This window comes from Lontra canadensis, unplaced genomic scaffold (assembly GCF_010015895.1).
Source record: "Lontra canadensis isolate GAN:19392208 unplaced genomic scaffold, GSC_riverotter_1.0 scaffold25, whole genome shotgun sequence".
NCBI classification, from domain to species: domain Eukaryota; kingdom Metazoa; phylum Chordata; class Mammalia; order Carnivora; family Mustelidae; genus Lontra; species Lontra canadensis.
Genome location: NW_022631019.1, coordinates 17,669,427 through 17,682,445, shown reverse-complemented (window position 1 = coordinate 17,682,445; position 13,019 = coordinate 17,669,427). Strand labels below are relative to the sequence as shown.

Here is a 13,019-nt window from a genome sequence, read left to right as displayed (position 1 = left end):
TCTCTACGATTAAGTAGAAAACTTTCAAGAAGAACTGTCTTTCCCATAACTTTTCTTAAAGATGGAGAATTCGGCTAACTGGTTGTCATGAGCTAGCTAGCAGGCATCTAGTACTAGAGCAAGTTATAGATTAACAAGTTAGTTTTTTGGTTAGTTAGCCCAAGTTAGTTCCCCTGTGCCTGATGAACGGCATGGAATATTTTGCTCTGCAAAGCTGTGGCTACAGCACTTATTATGACTGGACCCCAAGAGCAGACCCTTTGGTAATATACTAGGGAGCATGCTTGGACCCCTGACTCTAGACCAGAAGACCCCCTGGGTGGGCTGTCTAGCAACGGTGGGGAAGACAGCTACACCCACTGCAGTGGATTCCCAGCATAGCCATTCCTCATCAGAGCACAAAAGGATGTTCCACAGCTTTCTGAAAGGGTGGCAGCAGGGAGGTGGAGCAGCTAGGGTGGGGCAGGGAGGGGTTTGGGGCTGCTTGAGCGTTTGGACTTGCGTGAGATGCCCCTTGTCGACCCAACCGGAACGGGAAGGAACTCAGTGAAGCTGCCGGAGGAGAAATGTGCTTCTGGGTCTTGAATGGAGAAGGCTCTTTGGACGGTGGCCAAGATAGCACCAAGGTGGTGGTGGTGGGGTCATCGAGTCTCCACGTGGACGTCAACGGGACTGAAGGTCACAGTAGGAGGGTGTTGGCTGCTGTTGTTGTTTGAGCCCAAGGCAGATGGGGAGGCTGGCTTGGGCCCCTTGGGCTCCAGCTCCCGCCTGGTCCTCATCTTCCTGGAAGGAGATACGTATGCATGCTTGAGTCTTTCACCTCCCATACCCTGTGATTTTGATTCTGGCAAGGACCTTAACGTAGATCATCATTAAATCACATTGCTTGATTGCCAACCACAGAATTGTACAACTAACCGGAAGGGACCTTAGACATCAGCTAGCCTGATCCTTCCATTTTTGTGCGTAACTTAGATTAGATATTGAAAATGCTTTTTCTCCTGTTAAAGAATGAGTAAAGTGTCCTATATTAAGACTATTATTAAAGACAAAATGAAAATACTATGATTTTTTTTTCTACTCCAAGTTGTGGTGTGAGTTAAATTTTGCAGTTTCATTACATTTGCCAAGTCGATTGCTAGAAATATTTAAGAACTTTTTGCATAATTGAGAAGAGAATGGACTTAAAATGTATATCCAATCTTTCATTTCGTATGTCAGAAAATTCAATGACTACAGCAATCATTAATTCAAACGTCTACATGAAATTTCATCTTGTTGACCTAATAAGATGACCTAACAACCTAACTTTTTTTTTTTTTTTTAATTTCAAATGCTCAGGAAAGTTGCACAAATAGTATAATTCATACCTGAGTACCCTTCATGGAACAATTCACTGATTACCAGCAGTTTGCCACATTTGCCTCTTTGTCTCTCTCGGTTCATTTACGCATGTGGACACACATATATACACAAGAGAGTTTTTAAAAATCCTGAACTATTTGAGTCCGTTGCAGATGTCATGCCACATCGCCCCTAAATACGTCTCAAAACAAAGGCATGCTCCACGTAACCGATACTCAGCTCTCCCACTTGGGAAGGCTTCCATTTTAAAGATGACACGATCAAGGCTCAGGGAGGTTAAATGACTTGCCTGCCTTTGAGAGACCAAAGACTGAGCCCCAGTCTCTGAGTTGCAGCCCCAGCATCATTGTAAACAGGGTGGGGTGGGTAGATCTCTCCCCAAATTACAACCAGGAAAGGGGCTCAGAGCTCCAGCAGTGATGGCCAGGAATGAAAGGCAGACACTGTGGTTGGATGCCACTTCCTGGTCTGCGATGGATCCAAACTGTAATACCCTCAAAATTTTTTAAAAATAACTTATTAAGTATTGTTATTACTATTATTACATATAGCGGTGGGAGTATTTTCTTTGAAACCACATGTACTGGGTTTAAAATCCCAACTCTGGGGCATCTGGGGGGCTCAGTTGGCTAAGCAGCTGCCTTTGGCTCAGATCATGATCCTGGAGTCCTGGGATCGAGTCCCACATCTGGCACCCAGGTCAGCAGGGAGTCTGCTTCTCCCTCTGACTCTTCCCCCTCTCATGCTCTCTCATTCTCTCTCTCTCTCTCAAATAAATAAATAAATAAATAAAATCTTAGAAAACAAAATCCCAGGGGCACCTGGGTGGCTCAGTGAGTTAAGGCCTCTGCCTTCAGCTCAGGTCATGATCCCAGGGTCCTGGGATCAAGCCCCGCATCGGGCTCTCTCCTTGGCGGGGAGCCTGCTTCCTCCTCTCTCTCTCTGCCTGCCTCTCTGCCTACTTGTGATCTCTCTCTGTCGAATAAATAAATAAAATCTTTAAAAAAAAATCCCAACTCTGCCAGTGAGGCTGAGTAAACTTCGGCTTGTTAGCTCATTTCCCAGTGCGTGTTTCACATTTACAAAATTGGGGGACATAGAATTACTCACCTGGTAGGGTTGCAGTGAGGATCCAATGAGTTAATACATACAGGGAGCTTAGAATCATGCCTCGCACATCGTAAGAGATCAATACATGTATACCATATATGCATACATAATATATACATTTTATACACATATAATATATAATATAAAACATATATTTTATAAATAACATTATACAATGCATGTTGGCACCTCCTCAAAATAAAGATGTGTACCCCCTCCCCTGCAAAAACCAGCCAACCAACAATCCCATCATGAGGACACACTGGATATTAACACCTGGCCCTGCAGATTTTGAAATCTCCTTGGTTTTGTGTGTGTAACCCACATGTATAACTATAACGTACATATTATCTTTGTAAACTTTGCCAATATATTTTAAACAGCTTTCCTCATCAATAAACACACTCTACAGTATCTTTTTTTTTTTTTAATGGCTTCCAAGTCTTCTATGATGTGGTTGTGTTTATAGTCTATTTTGATTTCTTGCCTGGGAAAAATAACCTTCTAGCCAAACTGGGACTTAAAGGTGATTACACAACATTTAGTCGTTGGGCAATCACGTGATGTTCTTTCCTCCTATTGGGTCCCAGAAAGTGGAGCTGGGGGTACAGGCATTCCAGTATTTGTCACCTTAAATACGTGGTCTGCTCAACACAACCTAGCAGAGGGCTCTCTGAGAGAAAAAGACTGAATCATATTATTCTATTACTGTAAGTTACCTTACTGCAGTGCTCAAGGCCATTAGCATTGTCACGATGACTATTATATTTAACAAATATTTCTGCAGGTACCAAAATATTTGGTTACCATGAAGTTCCTACAGGACAACAGATGTCAAAAAAGGGCCCACAAAGGGTTAGAGCATTTGACGAAGGACTCATGGGTACTGCGTGGCACACAGCTGGCACCCACAAGCGTTAGCTCACATTCACTCTGACATCACGGAAGGGACAAGACCATCAGAGCCCAGGGCATCGCATACCTGTTGTACATCTTCAGCAGGATCAGAACCACAGTGAAGATGATGATGACAACTACCACAATGGCAGCAACAATGGCTCCAGAACCTAAGAGGAGAAACGTGGAAATGGCAAATGTGCAACCTGAAAAAAGGGAAGCATGCAGAGACTAAGAGTGGGACCTCCACCCGGCACCTCACATCCTCACTGGATCAGGCAGAGAGAGAATGTGCTGTCCTGGCACCCGACTACTGACCCCAGGGCAGAGACATACCCAGAGCAGCAGTGCACCCCTCCCCCCAGGGAGCTTCCTCTGCCAAAATCCCATCTCAGGCCATCCTGTTGTCGTCAGTCCTAACATAGCATCCAACTTCCTTTGTGAAACAGGCAAGCAAAACACCCTTCCCTCTTTTTGATAATACAAAAGCATTATTTCTGTAGTTAATTTTGAAACTAAAAATACAAGCCAAAAAGGGAACTCATTGCCCCAGGAACCACTGATCACCTACACATGCATACACGCACCAATGCCATCACGTATATGCAGGTACACATATTAAATACCTATCCAACATTTTTTGAGTAATTGATTAATCCTCTCTGAAAACCCACCTCAAGGAAATAAAAGTGGAAAAATAGCACTTGATAAAAATGGAACCATGTTCCGTACACAGTTTTACAATCATATCCTAATCATCTTTCATGTAATTATATTGTTTTTCATGATTTTGATGGCTGTGTAGACCTCCATTGTTTGGATGTGCCATAATTTGTTTACCAATGCCATACTGAGGATAATTATGTTGTTTTCAATTTTATACCACGAAAAACAAGGCTCTAATGAATGTCCTTGTGGCTTAATAGCATCTAATTTCAGTATCAGCAACCAGTTCCCATGGCCACCTCTCATTTCACGTTCAGAATCAACATCCCTGTGTGAACTGAAACTGAAAATACAAAAAAAAAACCAAAAAAAACCCACCCATGGCGGGGCACATTTTAAGCCAATCTATTTGATTCTGGGGAGTTTATCTTAGGGAAGAATCCTATATACAGAAAAAGCTGCATGAATCAGTATGCTAATTACATCATTTATATTCTAAATATGGGAATGATTCAATAAGGTATGGCATGCCTAGCTCATGATATATTATACTATAATCTGAATGACATGTGGAGAAGAGTATATGGTATTTTGTACACACCCACATATACACATTATGTTGCAACCACTAAAATATGTGCATAAAAACACAATGACGAGTAAAAGAAGCCAGAAATAAAAGGGTGTGTACGGTATACTTCCATTTCCATAAAGCTCGAAACCAGGTAGAACTAATGGCCAGTGGGCGAAGTCAGAATAGTGGGTTCCCTTCACCAGGTGGGGACAGGGTGGCAAGGGGCGCTGGGATGCCTGGGATCCTGGTGATGGATGGTCCTCTTCTTGATCTGCAGGCTGGTGACCCAACTGTGTTCATTTTGTGAAAATTCACCCAGCTGTGCACTTAGGATTTGTGCTTTTTTGTTTTTTATTAAAGGTATGTAATGCTCTTACGAAAAGGTTTACTAAATAAAAACAAAAAACAATACTATGTCCAAATATTCACAGGAAGAAAGACTGGAAAGAAAGAAAAGGAGTGGGGTGGGGATTCCGTTATGGAGTAATTTTTTGTCTCTTTTCTGGTGAGTTCTGTGATGATACTTTAATCCATGGTTTTTCAACGTCGCCTGCATAACCCCTTGCTGAGGGGATCCTCCCGTGCCCTGTACAATATTCTCTCCGGCCTCCACTCACTAATGTCATTAATACTTCTTCTTCCTCCCCCACCAGCTGTGACGAGCAAAAGTGTCCAAACGTTGTCAAATGTCCCCTGATAGTAAAGTGGCCAGATAAAGTACCAGATACTTATTTAAATTAGAATTTCTGATAAATAATGAGTAATTTTTGTGATGTCTCACCTATTGCATGGCATGTCCTTATAGTGCACAAATACTGTTACTCTCCAATTCAAATGTAACCGGGTGTTCTGTATCTTATTTTTGAACTCTGGCCATCTCATCTAGGGGGCAGAATCATCTAGTTGAGAACCACTGCTTTTCGTTAAGAGCAGAATCATTCCCATCTTACTGCTGGAGATTCGATCTACCCTGCATTTCCTTTCAGAACTGTTTCGAGCTACGTCGACAGGCCTCTCTCTGTAGGTGTCCCCACCTGGCAAGGAGCAGGCAGACACGCGGGACCCTGTTCCAAGACTGACCCTTTCTGGGTCTCCGTGGAAGACCCCCATCCTGCCAGGAATCAGTTTCCTGCCAGGACCACGGTCGGGAGCTGTCATCACTGGGGAGACACTCCACGTGTGTTGGGAAGCCTGTTCCACGTGCGGGGGGTACGTGCCAGACCAACAGAAAAGACGGAAATAGTCCCAACTTCCCCTCCTATGATTAACTGGTATTGTGGAGAGTGGTTGTTAAGTTTTTCCTTCTGGGCATCCCTTGTTCCTGCCAAATGTCTCCCCGGGACTACTCCTGCCTCCACTCATTTACTCCTTTGTCAATCGATGGGTTTTGCCTTGTAAAAACAGTATGAAGAGTATGAAAGTAGTTACATTTTAAGGTGACTCATTGAGGGACCTCTTATAGGAGAGTCAATGTCTGTTGCCCTCCAGACCCCCAAACTCCCTGATGACAGTAGCAGTCACAGCAGTAATGGTCACAATACTATTCATTAGGTAGTTTGTGTGACTCGAGGCTATTCTAAGCTCCTTACATGGATCATCTGGTTTAGTCTTCACACTGTTCATGTGTGTGATGCTAAGAGTAGCTTCATTCATATCCCCATCTTACAGACGAGGAAACAGACACAAAGCTATGAGGTCACATGCTCACGGTCATGGTGGGCATACGGCAGAAGTGCCACTGGGACCCAGGCAGTCTATCTCCAGAACCCACACTCTTGACCTCAACACCAGGAGCTGACCACAGTCCTCATCCCACCATCCCTCCCCTGGCTGCCAAGCCAAGTTGACCTTACTCTTGTACAGAAAGTCTTCTTCTCTGGTGGTCACGTTCAAGGAGAAGAAGGTAGTACCCCCCAAAGGGGTGGCTGTGGTCATCTCGATCCTGGGAAGAACAAAGATAAAATTTCATTTAACACTAGGGTGAGCTTTACAATGCTTGTGTGATGCCTCCTTTGGTCCTCACCTGGATGACCAGAGAAGAGTCAAGCAGGCGGTTTTTCTTAGCAGCAAGTAAATACAAGGCCTTTCACTGTCTACTGTGGAGAATTAAAAATAATGTCTGACATTTGTAAAGAACTTAATCGTTCATGGCAGTTCAAATTAATTCAACAATATTTATTAAATTTTTCCTAATGAGGTTGTACCCAGAATGTCTAAAGAGTTATCTTCTAGAAACTGTGTGAGGGAGGCTATGATTGTCATTTTCCTGATGAAAGTGAAGTCCCCAAGGCTTCTTGGAGCCCCAAGTTTGCATTTAACCCAGGACACGGGGTGAAGTGGTCAGCATCTCATAACGATGCCTGAAACGATGCTCCTGCTTTCAGAAGCTTTGCAATCTAGGGAGGCCAACATAAATAAACCAATAAGCAAGCAGATGGAAAATTTAACTATGCTACCAAGCAGTCAGGGACATGAGCCATCCCTGGCTATGAAGAATGGTTTCAAGGAAAAGCTAAATTTGCATGGGCCTTGAGGGACAGACCTGGCTTGGGATGGCAGGACAACAAAGGCCAGGTTGCACACAGCCCTCAGTGGGAAGACAGGCCATGTATGCTGAGCGCCCGCCAGGTACCGGGCCCTGTCACAGGCTTCACACCTGTATCAGCTCTCTCGTTAATCATCTTCTCAATCGTCACCTTTTGCTGCTGAGCAAACTGAGGCTCAGAGTGGTTGAGTGAAGGGACAAAAGTCACACAGCAAGGAAGACACAGAGCTTGGACCCAAACAGACTCTCTGAGGGCACAGTATAGCTTCTTTCCCTGATGGCGGCAGGAATCCAAATTCACAAGCCGGAGATCTTACACTTAAGGAGTGAGCCAGGAGAGACGCCATTCATGCAACGTCACGCCCCCAGGAACGAGTATCGAGATCCTCCCGAGAAGTGTATTCTGAGCCTATGGTAGTATCCACACGTGCTCTCAATGACAGGCATCGAGAAGAGGAGGGACACGAACGAGGGTTTCCTACTTCACTGTAGCTGCTGATAGTCTGGAGACCTGTGAAGGATCGCCACCAAGGAAAGAATTATCCAGGCCTATTTGTCACGCTAAGAAGCCATGGGCTTCATGGCGGTCACTCCATCTTCTGGAGAAGAGATATTCTTTACACCTAACACAATATTTGTTCACCAATTTGCTTTTTTTCATTTTTTGAAAAAGATTTTATATATTTATTTGAGAGAGAGAGCGTGCACAAGCAGGGGGAGGGGTAGAGAGAGAGAGAGGGAAAGCAGACTCCCCCCTCCCCACCCCCGCCCCGAGCAGGGAGCCCGACATGGGGCTCGATCCTAGGACCCTGGGATCATGGCCTGATGTGAAGGCAGATGCTCACCCGACTGAGCCACCCAGTCGCCCAATTCATTTTCTTCTTAAATATTTTAAAATTATAAATAATAATGTCATAGGGGCGCAAGTACCCAGCACTCAGACTGAACAAATGTTCACGATCATACTCTCTTCAGTTCTTCTTTATTAAGGAAGAAAAGCGAGACTCCGCTGAAATCCTTTTTCTACTCCTACCTCATTTCCTTCCTCCCGAGTAACCACGACCTGACCATTAGTGTGTATTCTTCTTATCCAAGTTTTAAAATGTTTACCACATCCGCATATACAGATTGTGGTTCTACATATTTACTAAAGAAATACTAACTGAGCACCTACTAAGTGACGCCCACTGTGCTAGGAGCTGGGAACACACTGGTGAAAGGCCTCCAGATGCTCACATTTTAGTGAGAGAGAGACAGGGCGTTCTCAGGCTCAAAAAAAATAACAATCGTCTCCCAGTGCCCACACTTGAACAGCTGGCAGCGAAAACCCTTCACTGGCTGCTTCCAGCCTCTCTAGTCTCTCTGCTCCTCACACCAACCTCTGCCAAACTGCCCTGACAAGGGACCACTCCATCCTCCCCCGGCATTCCTGGGCCTTGCTGCCCAGGCTCCGTCCCTGCCCAACCACCTCCCTTCCCACAGTGGACATCTCCTGAGAGTTCTCACCTCCCGGCCACAGCTCCCCACTTCCCCAGCTCCTGATGGAAATGGGTCAGCGCATCTGAACTGGAGGCAGGTCATCAGGCTGGGGCCTCTGGTGGCTGTGGCCTGTCCCACCCCATGGGGGCCTCAGCCTCAGAATGGCCCTCTCTGCCTTCACTTTCTCTGCCCTCCTTTAAGCCACGGGGCACTACTTAAAAACCCAAAGTTCTTGTCTGTCCCTTCCTCCCAAAGACCAGATCCTCAGGACTCCCACGACCTGGGCTCTCCCAAGGAGCCATGTGTAGCTTTGCCTGACTCTTTGTACTGGTCAACCTTTCCTCCTCGCTGGGCTTCCTGTCTCCTGACCTCCTTCAACAGGCCCACTGGCCATGTTCCCCTGGTGGCTGCGTCTCCAAAATGAACACATCCTTCAGGACTGAGCCCAGCCACGCCTGGGAAGGCTCCCCCATCCCCTAGCCAGAATCAGCCTTCTGTCCTCTGCTCCCACAGCAGAGCTCCACAAAGAAGCATGACCACAGCATGTGTCTCGGTTGCTCTGTCTGGCAGTTAACCTCCCATGTTCACTGTTGGGTCCTTGAGGGTAGAGGCTGTTTGGGGTCTTTTTCGTATCCTCCTCCTACTTCTCCTAGATAAACTGTCCGGTTCCTCTCACCTTTGCCAGGAGAAGTACTGAAGCAAGTGGATGAACTTCTCCTAGCTTGGTTTGCTCATTTGTAAAATGAGGTGGCTTTTCCCAAGGGAGCTGAGGGTTCAAGGTTAAGTATGACAAGTGCTTTCAGTGCTCGATAAATGGCAGCTCTGAGTATTTTGGTGGGGTGGGGTGGGGATAATAGCAAATATTTGCTGAACTCAGAGCCAGGTGGCTCTCTGGAGCTCAAAACAAGGAAAAAATCATTCTATAAAAATAAATTAGGACCCATATGAGAATATGGAATGAAAGTCTCCCCCAACCCCTGCCCCCACTGCTACTCCCAAGAAGGAGAGGCACCTGCCCTCCACTGCCCACCATTCCCCCATCCGATCGTAAAGAGTTTTATGATGCATTTGCCTAAACCGTCTGCTTCTACCCACACCATTATCAATCTGAGAAGACCCACCAATACTGCTTTCTTATAATTCCTTTTAAAAACAGAAAAAGAGAGACAAATAGCCACTGATCACTTAGTGAGAGGGTCACTTAGTGAGAGAGGCATGGCATCGTCCCTGATAAGGCTAAACCCTGCCTGGGGACACATCTCCTTTGGACATGCGTCCTTTTGACACACAAAAATGACAGACGCCATCACCCAAGTGCCCACTACGTGCCAAGACCTTGGGCCAGGCATTTTCTTTTTTAATCCACGCTTTAATTAGCAAAGGCCATGTAAAATAGGGTTTCCCCTCCCCTGGATCAGAGGAGGACCCCACGGTTTGGGGCTCTAAAGCTCTCTCTCCCCGCTTACACAGTCTGGAAGATGCAGAGCTGGCCTATGTACCTGGGCCTGCAAACTTCAAAGCCTGTAGGATCCCCACCTCACCAATCTGCTGCTCGTACCTGTGTGTCTAGAGGGGCTCCTGACAGGTTACTATGGAAACATGCACGTGTGCGCGCGCACACACACACACACACACACACACACTGACCAGTAACGCAGCTGCCCAAGGCCACCGGGACACAGATTCCTCCGCGGACCCTTCAAGGTGACCTCGAGGGGGCCTAGTTCTGGGTGCAGACCTCCTTTCAGACGGGCGGGCTATTCTTTCTGAGGGAACAGTGAGTCATCTCAGAGTATATCTTGCCTTATGTCAGGCCCCACGGCTCTCAATTACATCTCTGTTCCTGCCCCATCAGGGAAGGTGGGAGGGAGGGCGGTGGGACATTGATGGCCAAGGCTGTGGGTGTTTTCATGTGTGGGACCCAGCCATTCCTGTTAACCAAGTGAGGCCCAGCAAGGGCTTTTCAGCATCCAATGTGTCTGTGACCAGATCCATGGCCACAGAAAAGCAAGGAGGGGGCAGGGAGAGTGGGAATGGTTTTCACTAACAGAGGTTAATTTAATAATAAAAAATAATAATGATAATAAATTATGCGCCAACATGGTGCTCAGTGCTCTATGAAGTAGGTCTCGTTAAATCCTCATACCTCTCGGGTAAGGAAGGTGGAATCACTGCTCCTTTTACAGATGAAAAAGTTGAGGCTCACAGTACAGAAGTAATCAACCTAGACTCACAAGGCTAACGGGGTGTCATGCTAGGATTTGTGCCAGGGTCTGTCCTACCCTTTGGCCCCTTCTCTGCATATCCTCACTGGACCGCCTCCCGGGGAATGTGCAAGACACAAATGGCCTGGCACCCAGGCCCTGAATCCGCAAAGCTTTGATGAGAAAACCCACACAGGCTGGGGCTCAGCTTTGCCCCAGACCCCTGACCGGTCCTGTCTGACTGGTCCCTGCTCTCAGCCACACTCTGAACCTCTGTCTTCAGCACAGCCTTAATTGCATTTACAGAATCTACAAGGAACTGTTGTTCCCCTGGGTTGTTTACAAATGGTCCTGTGTAGGAGGTCAGACTGGGAAGTGATGGAAGGTCAGGACCATTTACCCTCTGAGTCACTCCTCTCTGCCTATCCCTTGGTCAAATGTTCAAGCCGTATCTGGAAGATAAAGATTCCCAGATCTCACCCTTTCCAAGTATCTGCCCCTTGGAACCCTAAAAGTTCCTCCCTGGATAAGACAACAAAGATGCTACCAACACTGGCAGACCCCCGCTCAAACGGCCAACTGTAACTCAGAGTAGGTAACCCATAAAGACCCCAGACCCACCAAAACACTAGGATTGATTTCTCCCCATTGCCAAAACCTTGGGAGATTCAGCATGAATTGGTTTCTCCCACAGACATGAACCTCACTACTCCCAATCAGCCCCTAGAGTTTTGGAGATGTTTTTTTCAGAAAACTAAACTTCACGTCAAAACCAAAATATCCTTCCTTATAATTTTCACCCATTGGTCCTAATTCTCTTGCCATAAAGGTACATGTGCTGCCTCTTATGCACAACCCGCCAGATGTGAGCACTTCTGTGTAAGAAAGGTGAAACCAAACTTCACGGATGAACAGCGACGGTGGACCCAATCAGCCCATCAATTTTACCTCCCACCAGTAGGTGGCGCCAGCAGCCGGCTACAGTTTATCCCGTTTACACTAACCCACAAACGGTTGGTACACGTCCTGGGAACCCAACCTATTTCTAAAGAAAGGAGCTTTACGCCCATGAAAACAGCAATGATATGTTCTCTGATCATTTTTCCCCCAGGACAAATATACTAAGTAAGCTCCTTCAAACAATCTTTACAATGATCGTGTCTTTCATGAGATCATTACTCTGTGTGTTAACGTCCCCCTTAAATACAGCACCCCAAATGGGACTCCTATGCCCGGGGTAGGGGGGCGGCGGGTGAAATGTCCAGAAGGACGTTTGTCTTGATACTTCTCAGACCTAAACCTGAATTCTAGCTCTGTGACCTTTGTCGGACTTTCTTCTCCTCTTGGTTTCTGATCTGTGCAACATGGGTTGTTGTGAGAATTAACAGAGATCAAACGTGTAATACATTTAGCACAGTGGCTGAGCCCAAAGTCTACTGATATTACACTGGATTAATGCAAACAAACAGCTCTTTACCCTTACAGGCTGTTGCAGCATACACACCCTATTGGTATACTCCCAAACCTTTTCCAGACTTACTCTCATGCTTGTTTATGGTCCATCAAAGCTCTGAGTTCGGTAAGTGGAAGGGCTTTCTAAACCTTAAAGTGCTTTGGAAATACAAGGCAACAGCAGCCGTGTTATGATGGGACAATATTACGATCAGCTGCCGCCCAGTAACCAGGTCTCCATTACACTCCTGTGCAAATGTCATTTTGAACTTAAGTGTAAGACTTTGCACTGGCCCCTGTTAGCCTTGACTTCATTGGTATGGGCCCTCAGGAGAGAAAGTCCAGCTCCTCCTGGGTGGATCTCGAGACCTCCTGGCAGTGTTGTGACAGAGCACGCCATCTAGGAGGTCATGACCCAGCGAGGGCTCTGGGGTCAGGGAGACCTGGGTTTTGATCTTGACCTCATCTCTGACCAGCTAGCTCTATGAGCTGAGGCACTTTTTAGGCTTCAGTGTTTTCATTTGTAAGGATAACGCGCTATCTTGTAAGGTTGTGACAATCAGGGAGCTATAATTGCCCAGCATGGTGCCTGGTGGATGGTGGATGGTGGGTGAATGGTCAAGGTCAGTTCCTAGCCCCTCTTCTCCTTTCTTCTCTGTCCTCAGTCTGTGCTCTCCCTGCTCTCCTTGGACCTTGAGTTCCCAGTTCTCTACCTGGTCAAGTGTTT

The 13,019-nt window shown here is 46.3% G+C and overlaps 1 protein-coding gene across 3 annotated transcripts in view; it reads right to left on the bottom strand.

The window, feature by feature from the left end:
* Positions 1 to 469: 469 nt before the first annotated feature.
* The window catches only part of NCMAP (non-compact myelin associated protein), a 38,460-nt gene continuing 25,910 nt past the window's right edge, over positions 470 to 13,019 (bottom strand). For 2 of the 3 annotated variants that reach the window (XM_032863766.1, XM_032863765.1), the window contains exons 2-4: positions 6,466 to 6,554; positions 3,458 to 3,542; positions 470 to 783 (exon numbers count right to left, since the gene is read on the bottom strand). In XM_032863766.1, coding sequence (XP_032719657.1) covers positions 642 to 783; positions 3,458 to 3,542; positions 6,466 to 6,547 — 309 coding nt within the window. In that variant the 5' untranslated portion in view covers positions 6,548 to 6,554 and the 3' untranslated portion in view covers positions 470 to 641. Of the gene's footprint in view, positions 784 to 3,457; positions 3,543 to 6,465; positions 6,555 to 10,283; positions 10,463 to 13,019 lie in introns of those variants that run through there. The other variant, XM_032863764.1, reaches the window with a different exon arrangement.